A 15,835-nucleotide genomic window follows, 5' to 3' on the forward strand; every position below is an offset into this window, starting at 1 on the left:
TCTACACTGCTAAGATCGTACCTGACACAGATTGGATGCTCAGTTGATCCTCTTGTTAAATTAATCAAGCTGAGTCTTGAAGCTTGGATAGAATTCAGGAAGCAGAGAGGAGTCAGGCTTCTCAAGAGAGAGAAATGGCATGAGCAAAGATAAGGAAACAGGAATGTACATTTTGTATTTGCCAAAAGCATTTGCTTTGTTTGGTCAGAACTGAGGGTTTATATAGGTGAAAATGCCTAACACAGTATATAGATTCTTAATAAAAATCTGAGGAATAAATGAATGAGATTTGAAAGGCAGGCTTAGATCAGATTAGAAAGGACTTTGACTACTGAATTGAGAAATCTGAACATTAACTAATTCTTAACATCCAGGGTGTTTTCCCATCGGTGGAAAGAGAGTGTGTTCTTGGGCAAGTCCATTGCACATTTTCTTCACTAAATAACAAGGAAAATTGCCTCCATCAGTGTGCTTAAAAAAAAAAGAGGAAAAGTAGAGACAAGTGGGATCTGAAAGTGACCTGCTTCCAAACTCAAGGGGAGAAAATGTTATCTATCCAGGAAAAGCTCCATAGTGGACTTTTAAAACATCCAACATCCCTCAGACTAATAGGTGTCACAGAATATGAAGAATAAATAAATGAATATATTTAATACGGGTCATGCTTGTCTTTGAAAATAGTGTCTGTGGCCGGGTGCGGTGGCTCATGCCTGTAATCCCTGCACTTTGGGAGGCTGAGGCAGGTGGATCACCTGAGGTCGGGAGTTTGAGACCAGCCTGGCCAACATGGTGAAACCCCGTCTCTACTAGAAATACAAAAAATTAGCTGGGCATGGTGGCGCGAGCCTGTAATCCCAGCTACTCATGAGACGGAGGCAGGAGAATGGCTTGAACCTGGGAGGCGGAGGTTGTGGTGAGCCGAGATTGCACCACTGCACTCCAGCCTGGGCAACAAGAGCAAAACCCTGTCTCAAAAAAAAAAAAAAAAGAAAAGAAAATAGTGTCTGAAATTATTTTGTTAATTTTTCTATAGTTTTAAAGTTTAAGAAGTGTATACTTATGAAATAACTAGACACCAATACTAGTTTAGGGCCTCCACATTACTACATAGATTACAAAGCTTCTCCCTTAGCCAGGTTGAGCTGTCCCCAACAGACAGTTTTCATATTTATTTAGTATTTGTGTTCTATTTTCTTCCAGATAGATTTGTGGGGACTGACAATTTAAGTAATGCAAATTAATTTTATTATGACAACCGAGAAAAAGAAATATGTGTTGTGTTTTGAGGTTATCGTTTCCTTGACCATCATAAGCAGCCTGATATCTACTTCATCTTTGTTCATAATCACAGCACACCTTTGAACACATACCAAAATGATGATGGAATGAGAGCAAAGTATGTGAGTCAATTGGCTGCTCTGCGAAACAGTTTGTTAGTTTTAGGCTATAGTTCTTTTCAATTTTCAGCCAAATTCTATAAAAATCTTAGCTGGAAGGAAATGCAAATGTCAGGTTGCATTTTAGAAATTAATTTTTGGGCTGGGTGCGGTGGCTCTTGCATGTAATCCCAGCACTTTGGGAGGCCGAGGTGAGAGGATCACCTGAGGTCAGGAGTTTGAGACCAGCCTGGCCAACATGGTGAAATCCTGTCTCTACTAAAAATACAAAAATTAGTCGGGTGTGGTGGCGCACTCTTGTAATCCCAGCTGCTTGGTCGGCTGAGGCACAAGAATCACTTGAACTCAGGAGGCAGAGGCCTGGGCCTCTCCAGCCTGGATGACAGAGCAAGCCTGTCTCAATTTTTGGCCCAATTACCATGTAGCATTAACTTGTTCCAGAATGTGTAATATTACTGGGAAGACAGCATTGGTAGTGGTCAAAGTGATTTGTAGTTCACAAAGCATGTGGGCATTCTTTTTGAAGAAAGTAAACAAAATAATTTGAACTATTGTTTCAGTCATTTGAGCTGTATGTACAAACGGACTATGACACAGCTAAATTAGTCACAACTGTCCACCACAGGCCAACTTCAAGATAAAGGGTTATATATCAGTTAGCAATGCTCCCTTACAACCAGCCCTGATGTGTTTGTAAGCAGGAAAAAAATTTTATGGTTGCAATCAACAAAGAAATATCAGGCCAGTCCACCAAGCCCAGCCAAATCCCATATCTCGCTCCAGTTTTATAGAGATTAGCGTATCACATGAGCCAAATGCTGTTCCCCAACTTAGAATGTGATGTTGCTATTTTGCAGGGAAAGTGTAAGCCCTGTTCTGCAACACTGATGAAATAGAAGTATTCGTAAATACTGTGTTTAATGTGGTCCAATAATTGAAACATAAAATAGATATCTTGTAACAGAACATTTTTAAAAGTCAAGAAAGATAAGAATTAGGCCTTGGAAAATAAATGACTATGAAGAAAGATAAAAATAAAACAGACTGGGGTGTCTCTGAAGACCCTGCTTAGAGGCCTTGTCCTCCTTGCGGCAAGCGGCCATTGCCATGGAAACCACAGCCGCAGGGCTATCTGTCCGAGATTGTGACGCCCAGATGGGAGTGGTGGGAGGAGACAGGAAGAGGGTGGTGACCGATGGCCGGTCCTCTTTCTCCAACACCTAGCCTGAGACTTCGCGGCGCGGCTGCAATCCTGAACTAGCTTGGTAAGGGTTGTGCCCTGAACCAGCATAGAGAGACCTCGGACCAGCCGCCTTGATGACAGCATCCGCGTCCTTTTCATCATCTCAGGGTCTCCAACAGCCCTCCATCTACAGCTTCTCCCAAATAACCAGCAGCTTGTTTCTCAGCAATGGTGTAGCTGCCAACAACAAAATCCTTCTGTCCAGCAATCGCATCACCGCCATTGTCAATGCCTCGGTGGAAGTGGTCAATGTGTTCTTTGAGGGCATTCAGTACGTAAAGGTGCCTGTTACCGATGCTCGTGACTCTCGTCTCTGCGACTTTTTTGACCCCATTGCTGATCTTATCCACAGCGTGGATATGAGGCAGGGCCGCACGCTGCTGCACTGCGTGGCTGGAGTGAGCCGTTCCGCCTCACTGTGCCTTGCGTACCTCATGAAATACCACTCCATGTCGCTGCTGGACGCCCATGCATGGACCAAGTCGCGCCGCCCCATCATCCGGCCCAACAACGGCTTTTGGGAACAGCTCATCAATTACGAATTCAAGCTGTTTAGTAACAACACCGTGCGCATGATCAACTCGCCGGTAGGTGACATCCCTGACATCTATGAGAAGGACATACTTGCAGTGATATCAATGTAAGCCATCCCGGCCAGCCCTTGACATCTGCCATCGATCTGGCACCAAGACTGAACTTGAACACTGACATTTTGTTAGTAAAGAAAACCGGTTGGTGCCTTGTTAAGGGGCAAGAAAAAAAGGGAGGGGGTTGGAGTTTTGAATGTAGTAAGCCTTACCTTAATAGAATTAAATTCACGAAATGTAAGATGGTGAAAATGTTTTTTATCTTGTGAGGTCAAGCTATTGGGGCCTGGCTGGAACCAGGGTGCGGCAAGTGATGCTCAGCTCACATAGACCTGCCAGCAGCACCCAATACATGTGGCAGGCCTGGAATTCTGAGCCCTGCCGGAGGCCGACTAACTCAGGAGTGAATCCCCTAGAATCTCACCTGGTTCTTTCCAAACCAAAGTCAAAGCCTTAGACATCTTGGCATCCCTTGCACTTCTCCCGGTAAGTGCCAACCTAGTGGATAAGTGACTTTCATTCAAGCTTTGCTCCAGGAGCTCTGGAGGAGGCTCAGGCTACCCTTGCCCGCCTTCAATCACAGTGGCCCATCTCTGGTTTTCTAGATTGAATTTATACATTAGTTAAAAAAAAAAAAAAACTAGTTTTTTAAAAGACCATTCCACTCCATAAAGTTTAAAAATACTGTACTTTTTGAGTGCTATACTTGATGGCAAGGTCTCAAGGTGTCTTTGGTGATCTCCCACCAGCCTTTGTGAAAAGGGACATTAGTCCTTTTCCCAGGGCATATACTGAGAGAGAACAGGCCTGACACCAGGTCTCAGGGGTTCCTCTCATGAACCTTGGCTTAAGAGGCTGGAGCTGCTGGCCATGACCCAACCCTGTCACCTCTAACATCTCCTTTCATTGTGACCTGGGTCCCCTCAAAGCTTCACTTTCCTCACCTGTCAAAGCAACTCTCTCCCATAGAGTTGTTGTGAGGACTGGGTTCCTTAGCACAGTACCTGGCACATGAATGGTTTCATGCTTGGAGTAAAGGGCAATGATACTCTTTGACCCTGGTTTGAGGTCAGCACACTCATCCTCATAATGGCATTTCCCCCTTCTGTGCACAGTCCTTTGTTGTTTACAAAATGCTCTTCCAAAAAATCATCAAGTGTCTAAAAACAAATGGCTGAAGGTCCTTTTGGACCTTACCTTAGAATGGGCCTAGATTCGGGCATGGTGGCTGGCACCTGTAGTCCCAGCTATTCGGGAGGCTGAGGTAAGAGAAGCACTCGAGCCCGGGAGGTGGAGGTTGCAGGGAGCCAAGATTGAACCATTGCACTCCAGCCTTGGGTGACAGAGTGAGACTCTGTCTCGAAAAAGAAAAAACAAAGGTCGGGGGGGCGCCTAGATTTAGAGCTTTAACAGAGGTCCCATTGTGTTTAATCCATGTGCATCCAAGGGGTTGTGTAGAAGCACAAGTCCATCTTCCCTGAAACACTTGTTTAGAGTCACTAACCGTTAGAGCCAGCACCCTGGTTTTGCTCATTACAAGGATGCATGAGGGCATTCGCTGAAGGGATGAACAAGTGACCCCCACATGTAGGCCCTGGAATCCAGGATCATTCTAATTCCCTGGATACCTGGACTCTGGCTTGTGTTCAGTTATTCTAATCCAGAGGTTTTTAGACCAAAAAAAAAAAAAAAAAAAAAGAGAGAGAGACAAAAGTACAACTGCTCCATTTGGAGAAGACCTGTGTGTCCAGAGCCCAGTGACATCCCAGTGTTTTTTTCTCTCCAAATCCATCAAGACACCACCACTGCCACAAAGGGAGTGCCTAGGGTGCAGTATGGGGACGAGGGGAATCTGTTTTACAGATGGAAAAACAGGCTCACAGAATGCAAGAGTTGGTGTGGCAGAGCCCCCACGAAACAGCCTTTCTGGCAGAGGCCCAAATGGAAAATTTCTTTTAAAGTATTTCTTAGAAGAAAATTATTTGGGGATGTGTGTGTGTGTTCATTTTTTAAAATATCTAAATTAACATACCACGAAATTACTCTTTGTGGATAAACAGTTCCATGAGTTTTAACACATGCATAGATTTAGGTAACCATCACCACAGTCCCAAAATTTCCCTCATGCTTCCCCTTTCGAATTAAACCATCAACCCACCCCAACCTCTGGCAAACACTGATCTGTTTTTCTTCCCTGTAGGTTTGCCTTATTTATTTTTTTTTTTTTTTTGAGACAGAGTCTTGCACTATTGCCTGGGCTGGAGTGCAGTGGCGCAGTCTCGGTTCACTGCAACCTCCGCCTCCCGGGTTCAAGTGATTCTCCTGCCTCAGTCTCCAGAGTAGCTGGAATTACAGGCACCCGCCACCACGCCCAGCTAACTTTTTGTATTTTTAGTAGAGACAGGGTTTCACCATGTTGGCCAGGCTGGTCTCGAACTCCTGACCTCGTGATTTGCCTGCCTCGGCCTCATAAAGTGCTGTGATTACAGGGGTGACCCACCACACCTGGCCAGATATGCCTTTAACTGAATGTCACATAAATGGAATCATACAGGATGTAACCTCTGGAGACTGGCTTCTTTCACTTAACATAGTGTCTTTGAGATTCACCCATGTTATACAGTTCATTGTATGCATGTACCACAGTTTGTTTTCCATTCACCTATTGAAGAATATTAGGGTTCCTAGGAACCTAATATTAGCTTCCTAGGAAATGCTGTAAGAAATACCAAAAGCCGAGTGGTTTAAAACGATAGAAATGTATCTTCTCTTATGATACAGTTATGGAGGCCAGAAGTCCTAAATCGAGATGTCAGCAGGGTTGTGCTCCTCTGAAACGTGTAGAGGAGAATCCTCCTTGAGTCTTTTGGTTTTTGTTTGTTTGTTTGTGTGTGTGTGTGTGCTTTTTTTTTTTTTTTTTGATACAGAGTCTTGCTCTGTCGCCCAGGCTGGAGTGCAGTGGCGTGATCTTGGTTCACTGAAACCTCTGCCTCCCAGGTTCAAGTGATTCTTCTGCCTCAGCCTCCCCAGTAGCTGGGATTACAGGCACGAACCATCATGCCCGGCTAATTTTTGTATTTTTAGTAGAGACGGGTTTTTACCATGTTGGCCAGGCTGGTCTCAAACTCCTGACCTCAGGTGATTCACCTGCCTCAGCCTCCCAAAATGCTGGGATTACAGGCGTGAGCCACCGCGCCTGGCCCTCCTTGACTCTTTCTAGTGTCTAGTGTTTGCTGACACTCCTTGGCATTCCTTAGTTTGTAGATGCATCACTCTAATCTCTGCCTCTGGAGTTACAGGGCTATCTCCCTTAGTGTGTCTTCATATCTGTCTTCCCTCTGTGCAAATCTATGTCCAAATCTTCTTTTTCTTATAAGGACACCAATCATATTAGATTAGGGACCCACTCTACTCCAGTATGAGTAATTATTAATACATCGAATGACCCTATGTCCAAATAAGGTTATATTCTGAGGTTGTGGGGGTTAGGACTTTCACATATTTTGAGGGGATACAACTCAACCCATAACAAGATTATTTCCAGTTTTGAGCAATTATGCATAAAGTACGATCACACACACACACACACACACACACACACACACACACAGAAGAAAAGGATCATGTCACCTGAAAAAAACTACGGTAGCAGTTTAAAAGTGCGAAATGAGTTAGAGTGAAAAATAATAATAACCACTATTTATTAAGCTATTAAATGCCTAACACAGTACTGGACACTTTACAGTGTCTCTATTCCTTCAAACAAGCCCTTCAAGGTAGTTATTGTTCCCATTGTACTAATGCATTTAAGGAATTTGCCTAAGGCAGCACATAGGTCAGGAATGAAGAAGTGGCATACAGACTAGGCTCTATTTTCCTGCATTTCTTTTGAAACAAAAGTAAGTAGATTGAAAGAAGGAGTTTTTTTTTTTTTTTTTTGAGACAGAGTTTCGCTCTTGTTGCCCAGGCTGGAGTGCTGTAGCGCGATCTTGGCTTATTACAACCTCCGCCTTCCAGATTCAAGTGATTCTTCTGCCTCAACCTCCAAGTAACTGGGATTACCACGCCCGGGTAATTTTTGTTTTGTTTTGGATGGAGTCTCGCTGTGTCACCCAGACTGGACTGCAGTGGTGCAATCTCGACCCACTGCAATCTCCGCCTCCCGGGTTCAAGCGATTCTCCTGCCTCAGCCTCCCGAGTAGCTGGGACTACAGGCGCGTGCCACCACGCCCGGCTAATTTTTTGTGTTTTTAGTAGAGACGGGGTTTCACCGTGTAAGCAAGGGTGGTCTCGATCTCCTGACCTCGTGATCTGCCCGCCTTAGCCTCCCAAAGTGTTGGAATTACAGGCGTGAGCCACTGTGCCCGGGCTAATTTTTGTATTTTTAATAGAGACAGGGTTTTCACCATGTTGCCCAGGCTGGTCTCAAACTCCTGAGCTCAAACGATCTGCCTACCTTGGCCTCCCAAAGTAAGTATAGGGGAGTTTTTATTATACTGACACCTGGGTCTCAATTTAAATATGGTAGGTCCAGGAAGCCACATTTTTATTTTTATTTTATTTTATTATTCTTTTTTTTTAGATGCAGATTTGCTCTTGTTGCCCAGGCTGGAGTGCAATGGCACGATCTCCACTCACCGCAACGTCCGCCTCCTGGGTTGAAGCGATTCTCCTGCCTCAGACTCCAGAGTAGCTGGGATTACAGGCATGCAGCACCACACCTGGCTACTTTTGTATTTTTAGTAGAGACAGGGTTTCTCCATGTTGGTCAGGCTGGTCTCGAACTCCTGACCTCAGGTGTTCTGCCTGCCTCTGCCTCCCAAAGTGCTAGGATTACAGGCATGAGCCACCGCACCTGGATGAAGCTGCATTTTGCACAAGCATCTCAGATGATTCTGATGAAGGCTGAGAAACTTCGACCAAGCAGTTGTTAATACTAAAAGTATTTCATAACTTCTCACCTTTGCCCTTCTTTTTTGAATTATTTATTCATATCCTTAGACATTTTATTTCCACTGAGCTCATTCTTCTGCAGAACCTAGACATTTTCCTTTCAGAGTGTAAATCTTTTATTTCTTTTCAACTGTAAAAACTGAAGTATAGAATAAGGATATTTAGTTTTTCTGGTCAAATATATTTCATTTATTTTTCCCAGTTTATTGTGTGTCATTTGTCCATGGTGTTTGTTTGTGATTCAAAAGTTTAAATTTGTATGTAGTTAAATCTATGAGTCTTAAACTGTGTTTATTTTCATCTAGAATAGTGCCTCTACTCTTACTTCCCGCGACATTGTCTTTTTGATGAGTCCAGAATAATTTTGTGGTATAACATCCAGTACGCTGGATTTGTCCAATTATTTCTTGATGCTATTGTTTATCTTCTTCCTGTATTCCCTGTATTTTCTTTAAACTGGAAGCTAGGTCTAGAGGTTTGATTAGATTTGGGTTAAAAAAAATTTTTTTTTTTGAGACAATCACCCAGCTCGAGTGCAGGGACATGATACCAGCTCACTGCAACCTCCACTTCCCGGGTTCGAGTGATTGTCATGTCTCAGCCTCCTGAGTAGCTGGAATTACAGGCATGCGCCACTACGCCTGGCTAATTTTTGTATTTTTAGTAGAGATGGGGTTTAACCATGCTGCTCAGGCTGGTCTTGAACTCCTGACCTCAGGTGATCCGCCTGACTCGGGCTCCCGAAGTGCTAGGTTTACAGGCGTGAGTCACTGTGCCCAGCCAGATATGGGTTAAGAATTTTTTGCTAGAATATTTCAGAAGTGTTGCCATGTTACATGTGTCAGGAGGCACAGATGTCTCTTTGTCCCATTAGCAGTGATGCTAAGTTTGATCATTTAGTTCAGGTGGTGACCACCTGTGGGGTGATACTTTAGCACAGTGTGAATATCCTGTTTCTTTCAGCCAATGTTATTAGCATCCATTAATGATCCTTGCCTCAATCAATTACTACATTAGGGGACATCTAACTCTTAAATCTATCTCAACTTAATTTGGGCATATTATATAAGTTGGAAGTTATTTAATTTTTTGAAATAATTTTGAGATGTCCAACGCCATCAGAAATATTTGTGTCTGCTTTTGTTCCTTCCAGTTTGCTACATTGTCAATCTTTTCCTGTGCCAGTATCACATTCCTTAAGATTGGTGCAGCTTCATAATAGACTATTATAATTGGTGGAGAAATGATGTTCCCCCGTTATGTTTCTTTTTCAGAGGATGGGGTGCGTCTTTTGTTTGTTTTTTCTTAGATTCTTTTATTTCTCTTCTAAAAGGATCTTCTTAATAGTTGTAGGTTTACAAAAAATTCCCATTAGGATTTTGATTGAAATTACTTTTTTTTGGTGTAGTGGTCAAGGTCAAATAAGGAAAACAGAAAACATGCTAGTCATTTAATCAGGAAATATTTACTATAAAGAACTGTTTACCAGGTATTGGCGAAGTGAAGAGGCAAAAATAGGACATACATTGTATATATTTATACATATATAAACACTTAAATAAAAGACCACCTACCCAGAATGCCTGAAACTTGATCAGTTAAGCATTAACTATATTTCTGGAGTGTGCATATCTTATTTCCAAAGGCTCATAATGTTAGAAAATTGTAAGTTAGTATACTAAAGCACAGACATGCTTATACACACATACACATACTCATTCACTTCCTTGCACTTCAATTGTTTTTTTTTTTTTTTTTTCTGAGACAGAGTCTTGCTCTGTCACCCAGGCTGAAGTGCAGTGACATGATCTGGGCTCACTGCAGCCTCCGCCACCTGGGTTCAAGTGATTCTCCTGCCCCAGCCTCCCGAGTAGCTGGGATTACAGGTGCCCACGACCATGACTGGCTATTTTTTTTTCTTTATTTTTTTTGTATTTTTAGTAGAGACAGGGTTTCACTGTGTTGGCCAGGCTGGTCCCAAACTCATGACCTCAGGTGATCTGCCTGCCTCAGCCTCCCAAAATGCTGGGATTACAGGTGTGAGTCACTGTGCCTGGCCTCACTTCAATTCTTAAAAACATTTTGTCTGCTAAAACATTTACGACATATCTGTTATGTTACCAATGAGACACCTGCGACATGCATGACTACCCAGTCTTATCCAAGCTGTTAAGGTAAAGAGGTAAAGCTATCCAATATATCCAATAAGAGCGTTGCATTTACCTGTGGATGCTTGAAAGCCCATTTCCAGCTACCTTGGTGTCTCTTTCCCACACATTCACCATTCTCCAAATAATGAGATATAGGGAGGTGGGGAAGTGACCTTTTGATCACCTTTTGGGAACTACCTGATAAGCAGGGAGAAGGCAGTGAAAATGAATCTTGGGGCAATCTTTTGGTACTTGGGTTCCTTGCTGAATTCTCTCCATCTGGAAAGATGGATCAAGGCCTCAGTCACATAGTTGTGTTTGAAAAGTGTATTGCAATAAGATTTTCTGAATCAAGGCTCTTAAAATCATTGGAATCTGAACTTGGAATTAGCCTCTTGCCTCAACAGACTTTATAGTGAGGGAATAAAAAGAGCATGGGACCTGACCAAGTTAAGAAGGCCTCTGTGATCAATTTGGTTGAATTCTGGAGGCTGCAAGTTGAGGCAGGACTGGGGCCTGTGCTAGAGACAGGGAGAGGTTGCATTCATTTGTAGCTTTACTGCACAGTGGTCAAAGAATGTGGCCTGCATAAATTTTGCTTCACAGAATTGAGATTTTCTTGTTAAGTCTCTCGAGCAGTAAAACAGATGTATTACCTATTGGTGGGATTCTAAGTTTATATATAAGTCTTAAAAAATTTCTTTTTTTTTTTTTTTTGAAACGGAGTTTTGCTCTTGTTGCCCAGATTGGAATGCAATGGCACCATCTTGGCTCACTGCAACCTCCACCTCCCAGGTTCAAGCGATTCTTCTGCCTCAGCCTCCTGAGTAGCTGGGATTACAGGCATGTACCACCACGCCTAGCTAACTTTTTGTATTTTTAGTAGAGATGGGCTTTCTCCATGTTGGTCAGGCTGGTCTCAAACTCCCGACTCCAGGTGACCCGCCCGCCTTGGCCTCCCAAAGTGCTGGGATTACAGGCTTGAGCCACCGCGCCCGGCCAAGTTTTACAATATTTTATTATCTAAAAAATGTAAACGTTGAATAAGTAACACAATCATGATGCAACATTCAAAGGGCACGTACGTGTATATAGAGTGAAAGACTCCTCACATCTGTTCTCTACCCAACCAGTTCCCCTCCCCAAAGGCAGCCAATATTGTCAGTTCCTCCTGTATGTTTCCATGATATTATTTTATGCATATATACAAAATTACATTTGTATATATATCTTTTACATTTTCCTTTTTTCTTTTTTTTTTTTTTTGAGACGGAGTCTTGTTTTGTCACCCAGGCTGCAGTGCAGCCCAGCCCTTTTTCATTTTTCAACAAGTGGTGGCATACTTCACGCTGTTCTCTACCTTGTTTCTTCTTGTTTACTAATACATGTCACAGATCATGCTAAGCCAGTACAAGAGAACATCTTCATTTTTTTTTTTACAACTGCATAGTATTCCATTGTATGGAAGTATTGTAATTCATTTAATCTGTTCCTATTGGTGGACATTTAGGTTTGTTGCCAAAATTTTGCTACTACAAATAATACCCCAGTAAATAAACTTGTAGTTAAGTTTAGGTATATAAATTATTTTAGGCTGGATGCGGTGGCTCACGCCTGTAATCGCAGCACTTTGGGAGGCCGAGGCAGGCGGATCACGAGGTCAGGAGTTTGAGACCAGCCTGGCCAACATAGTGAAATCCCGTCTCTGCTAAAAACACAAAAAATTAGCCGGGCGTGGTGGCAGGCGCCTGTAATCCCAGCTACTTGGAGGCTGAGGCAGGAGAATCGCTTAAACCAGGGAGGTGGAGGTTGCAGTGAGCTGAGATTGCATCACTGCACTCTAGCCTGGATGACAGTGTGAGACTCAGTCTCAAAAAAAAAAAATTATTTTGTACATGTGCAAATATATATTATTAGAAATAAAATTAGTGGATCTAATTTCATAAATTTAAATTTTCATAAACATTGGCAGATTAATTCCTATGGATGTCATGAAAACCTGTCAGCAATATGTTGAAGTGCCTGTCTCCCCACAGAATCAAAAACACTGTATAATATTGCACTTTTATATCTTTGCCATTCTGACCAGTGAAAAATGGTGTCTCAGTTTACTTTTAATTTGTGTGTCTTTTATTATTAGTAAGTTCTAGCTTCTTTTCATTCCTCTAAGAATAATTTATATTTTTCTCTCTATGAATTGGCTGCTTATATCAATATTTTATTAGGTTGTTAGTCTTTTTTAAAAAATTGATTTGTAGGAAGTCTATTAGGGAAATGAGGCATTCATTTGTGATAAAAATTTCAATTATTTTCACAAATTTTCATTTATCTTTTGACTTTGCTTAGAGTGGCTTTGTCAGGCAGATTATTTATTTTCATCTAGTCAAATTTATTGTTTATTTTTATGGCTTTAGGATTTTGTGTCATTCTCAGAAAGGCTTTCTGCACTCTAAAATTATACTTTAAAAGTATCCCACAGCTGTTCAAGTACTTTTCTTTCTTTTATTATTATTATTATTTTTGTAGAGACTGGGGTTTCACCGTGTTGCTCAGGCTGGTCTTGAACTCCCGGGATCAAGGGATCCGCCTACCTTGGCCTCCCAAAGTGCTGTAATTACAGGCGTGAGCCGCTGCACCCTGCCGCTTCAAGTACTTTTTTTTTTTTTTTTTTTTTTTCTGAGAAGGAGTCTCCCTCTGTTGCCCAGACTGGAGTGCGGTGGTGCGATCTCGGCTCACTGCAACCTCTGCCTTCTTGTTTCAATCAATTATCCTGCCTCAGCCTCCAGAGTAGCTGGGATTACAGGCGCCCGCCACCACACCCAGCTAATTTTTGTATTTTCAGTAGAGGTGGGGGTTTCACTATGTTGACCAGGCTAGTCTCAAACTCCTGACCTTGTGATCTCCCTGCCTCGGCCTCCCAAATTGCTGAGATTACAGGCGTGAGCCACTGCACCTGGTCTCACGTACATTTATATTTCAATTTTAACATTTAAATGTTTGATCCAGGGCTAGGTATGGTGGCTCACACCTGTAATCCCAGCACTTTGGGAGGCCAATGTCGGTGGATCATGAGGTCAGGAGTTCGCGACCAGCCTGGCCAACATGGTGAAACCCCATCTCTACTAAAACTACAAAAATTACCTGGGGGTGGTGGTGTGCGCCCGTAGTCCCAGCTACTCGGGAGGCTGAGGCAGGAGAATGGCTTGAACCCAGGAGGCAGAGGTTGCAGTGAGCTGAGATCACACCACTGCACTCCAGCCTGGGCAACAGAGCAATACTCTGTCTCAAAAGAACTAAATAACTGCATAAATAAATGTTTGATCCATTTGGAATATATTCTGGAGTTTCTCTTTCAGATTGCTACCATCATTCTCATCTATTTATGTAACTTATAATTTAAAATATGTTACGTTAATATGTAGTTTATATATAATCCATAATATATTGTATATAGTCTTAATAGTATTGAAATTCTTGGTATTCATATTTATTTTTTGGTTGGCTTGGTATGTCCAAGACTAAAAGTTATGTTGCTCTTTTTTTCTATTCTTTTTTTTTTATTTTATGAGACAGAGTTTTGCTCACTGCAGGTTTGTCTCGGCTCACTGCAACCTCCACTTCCCAGGTTCAAGCAATTCTCCTGCCTCAGCCTCCCAAGTAGCTGGGATTACAGGCGCCTGCCACCACACCCGGCTACTTTTTTGTATTTTTAGTAGAAACAGAGTTTCACCATGTTGACCAAGCTGATCTTGAACTCCTGACCTCAGGTGATCCGCCTGCCTCGGCCTCCCAAAGTGCTGGGATTACAGGCATGAGCCACCACATCCAGCCAACTTCTCCATCCTTGAGCTTTTATTTTTATTTTCTCTCATAGTTGGAATAGATTGTAAACCATTATTTTTTTTTTCAGTAAGGTGATATCTTTTGTGATCCTTTAAATCGCAGTGTTTTCTGACATTTTTACACTTGAAAAAACAACTCAGATATATATTTTGGGGTCATATATTTTTCCCTCTAAAACTCTACATATGAGAAATTGGAAACACTGACTTTTTTTATCTGGGTAATCAGATTTATTTTTTTTTCCCTGAACAATCATAGAAACTTTAATATTGTAGCTTAAAACTTTTGCCATGATGTGTCCAGCTGTGTGTCCCTTTGTATTGACTTTGCCTAAAACATGGTGGGCTCTTTCAATCAATACATTATGTTCTTCAATAAAGGAAAACTTTTAGACTGGGTACGGTGGCTCACACCTGTAATCCCAACACTTAGGGAGGCCGAGGAGGGCAGATCATGAGGTCAGGAGTTCGAGACCAGCCTGGCCAACATAGTGAAACCCCATCTCTACTAAAAATACAAAAAAAATTAGCCTAGTGTGGTGGCGGGCACCTGTAGTCCCAGCTACTCGGGAGGCTGAGGCAGGAGCATCGCTTGAACCCAGGAGGTGGAGGTTGCAGTGAGCCGAGATTGCGACACTGCACTCCATCCTGCAAAATAGAGTGAGACTCGTCTCATTTAAAAAAAAAAAAAAGGAAAACTTTTCTGTTTCAATTTACTTTCATTACTTCTCTTCCATTTGCCTTTGTTCCTCTTTTAGGAACACAAATTATCCATATGTTGGTTCTCCAGATTCTCCATTCTTCTTTCTCCACAGCTATCATCTTCTCTCTCTGTTTCTCTTTGTCCCTCACATTCCATTCAATTTCCTAGCATCAGCTTTGCTCTTGACATCAAATTCAATTTTTTTTGGCTATATGAATACTGCTGTTTACTATCTCCAATGTGTACTTTAATTTTATTCCTACTGTTGGGAGTACTTGCTAATTTTCCTTACCCTGTCTATTTCTCATTTCATTCTGTTGAATTTTCATCTCAGTCCCCACTTCTTCCTTCCATTTACAGAAGGAAACCTTAGGACTACTAATGGGTTTCCAAAATTTTTTTCTGGGCCCTAGTGAAGAAGAGTTCTCATTTCCTCTAATGTTTCTGAATGCTATGTTCTTCCCCTAGCTCTGTATTGTTTATTCTGTTAACCCTCAAATAAAACAAGGTTTCTCTTTTCTCTGTCCACAGATAAGTGAGCTGGTTACCCTTGGATCCACCATCTGCCCATGGAACTCGAGGCAGAATCACCATCTCAAGTCTGTAGCTGGAGGACACATTAATGTACATATAGTTTGATTTCACTTTTTGTACCTCTTATTTACTAATGTGATACACAACAAAATATAGTTATCAGCACAGACTTCTCTAAGACCTTCAAGTAGCTGACCTCTTCCTAAAGTTTTGGGTAGAACCCACTACATAATTTACAGGAAAATTACATGTAAAATGAGAATGTGGGGCCTCTTGTTAAAAAATTAAGAATTTCCAGACAGTGACAGCAAAGCATTAAACCAAGTATGGGGCCTTCTTTCATGGGGCCCTGGGTGACTGCACAGTGCAAACACTCGTGAAACCAGCCATGTATGGGGACTGTACCTCCCTAAATGTATCTCCTTC

At 42.2% G+C, this 15,835-nt stretch overlaps 1 protein-coding gene across 2 annotated transcripts; it reads left to right on the plus strand.

The window, feature by feature from the left end:
• The first annotated feature begins 2,445 nt into the window (after positions 1 to 2,445).
• DUSP21 (dual specificity phosphatase 21) lies at positions 2,446 to 9,157 on the plus strand. Of its 2 annotated transcripts, XM_077987708.1 has the most exons (2): positions 2,446 to 3,227; positions 7,810 to 9,157. In XM_077987708.1, exons 1-2 carry the CDS (start codon positions 2,715 to 2,717, stop codon positions 7,918 to 7,920), a joined length of 624 nt encoding a protein of 207 aa, XP_077843834.1. In that variant the 5' UTR covers positions 2,446 to 2,714; the 3' UTR covers positions 7,921 to 9,157. The 2 variants fall into 2 exon arrangements, with proteins under 2 accessions (XP_077843834.1, NP_001252604.1); NM_001265675.1 differs by lacking the exon at positions 7,810 to 9,157 and having other exon boundaries at positions 2,595 to 3,372.
• The last annotated feature ends 6,678 nt before the right edge of the window (positions 9,158 to 15,835 follow it).

Source organism: Macaca mulatta, chromosome X, assembly GCF_049350105.2.
Source record: "Macaca mulatta isolate MMU2019108-1 chromosome X, T2T-MMU8v2.0, whole genome shotgun sequence".
NCBI classification, from domain to species: Eukaryota; Metazoa; Chordata; class Mammalia; order Primates; family Cercopithecidae; genus Macaca; species Macaca mulatta.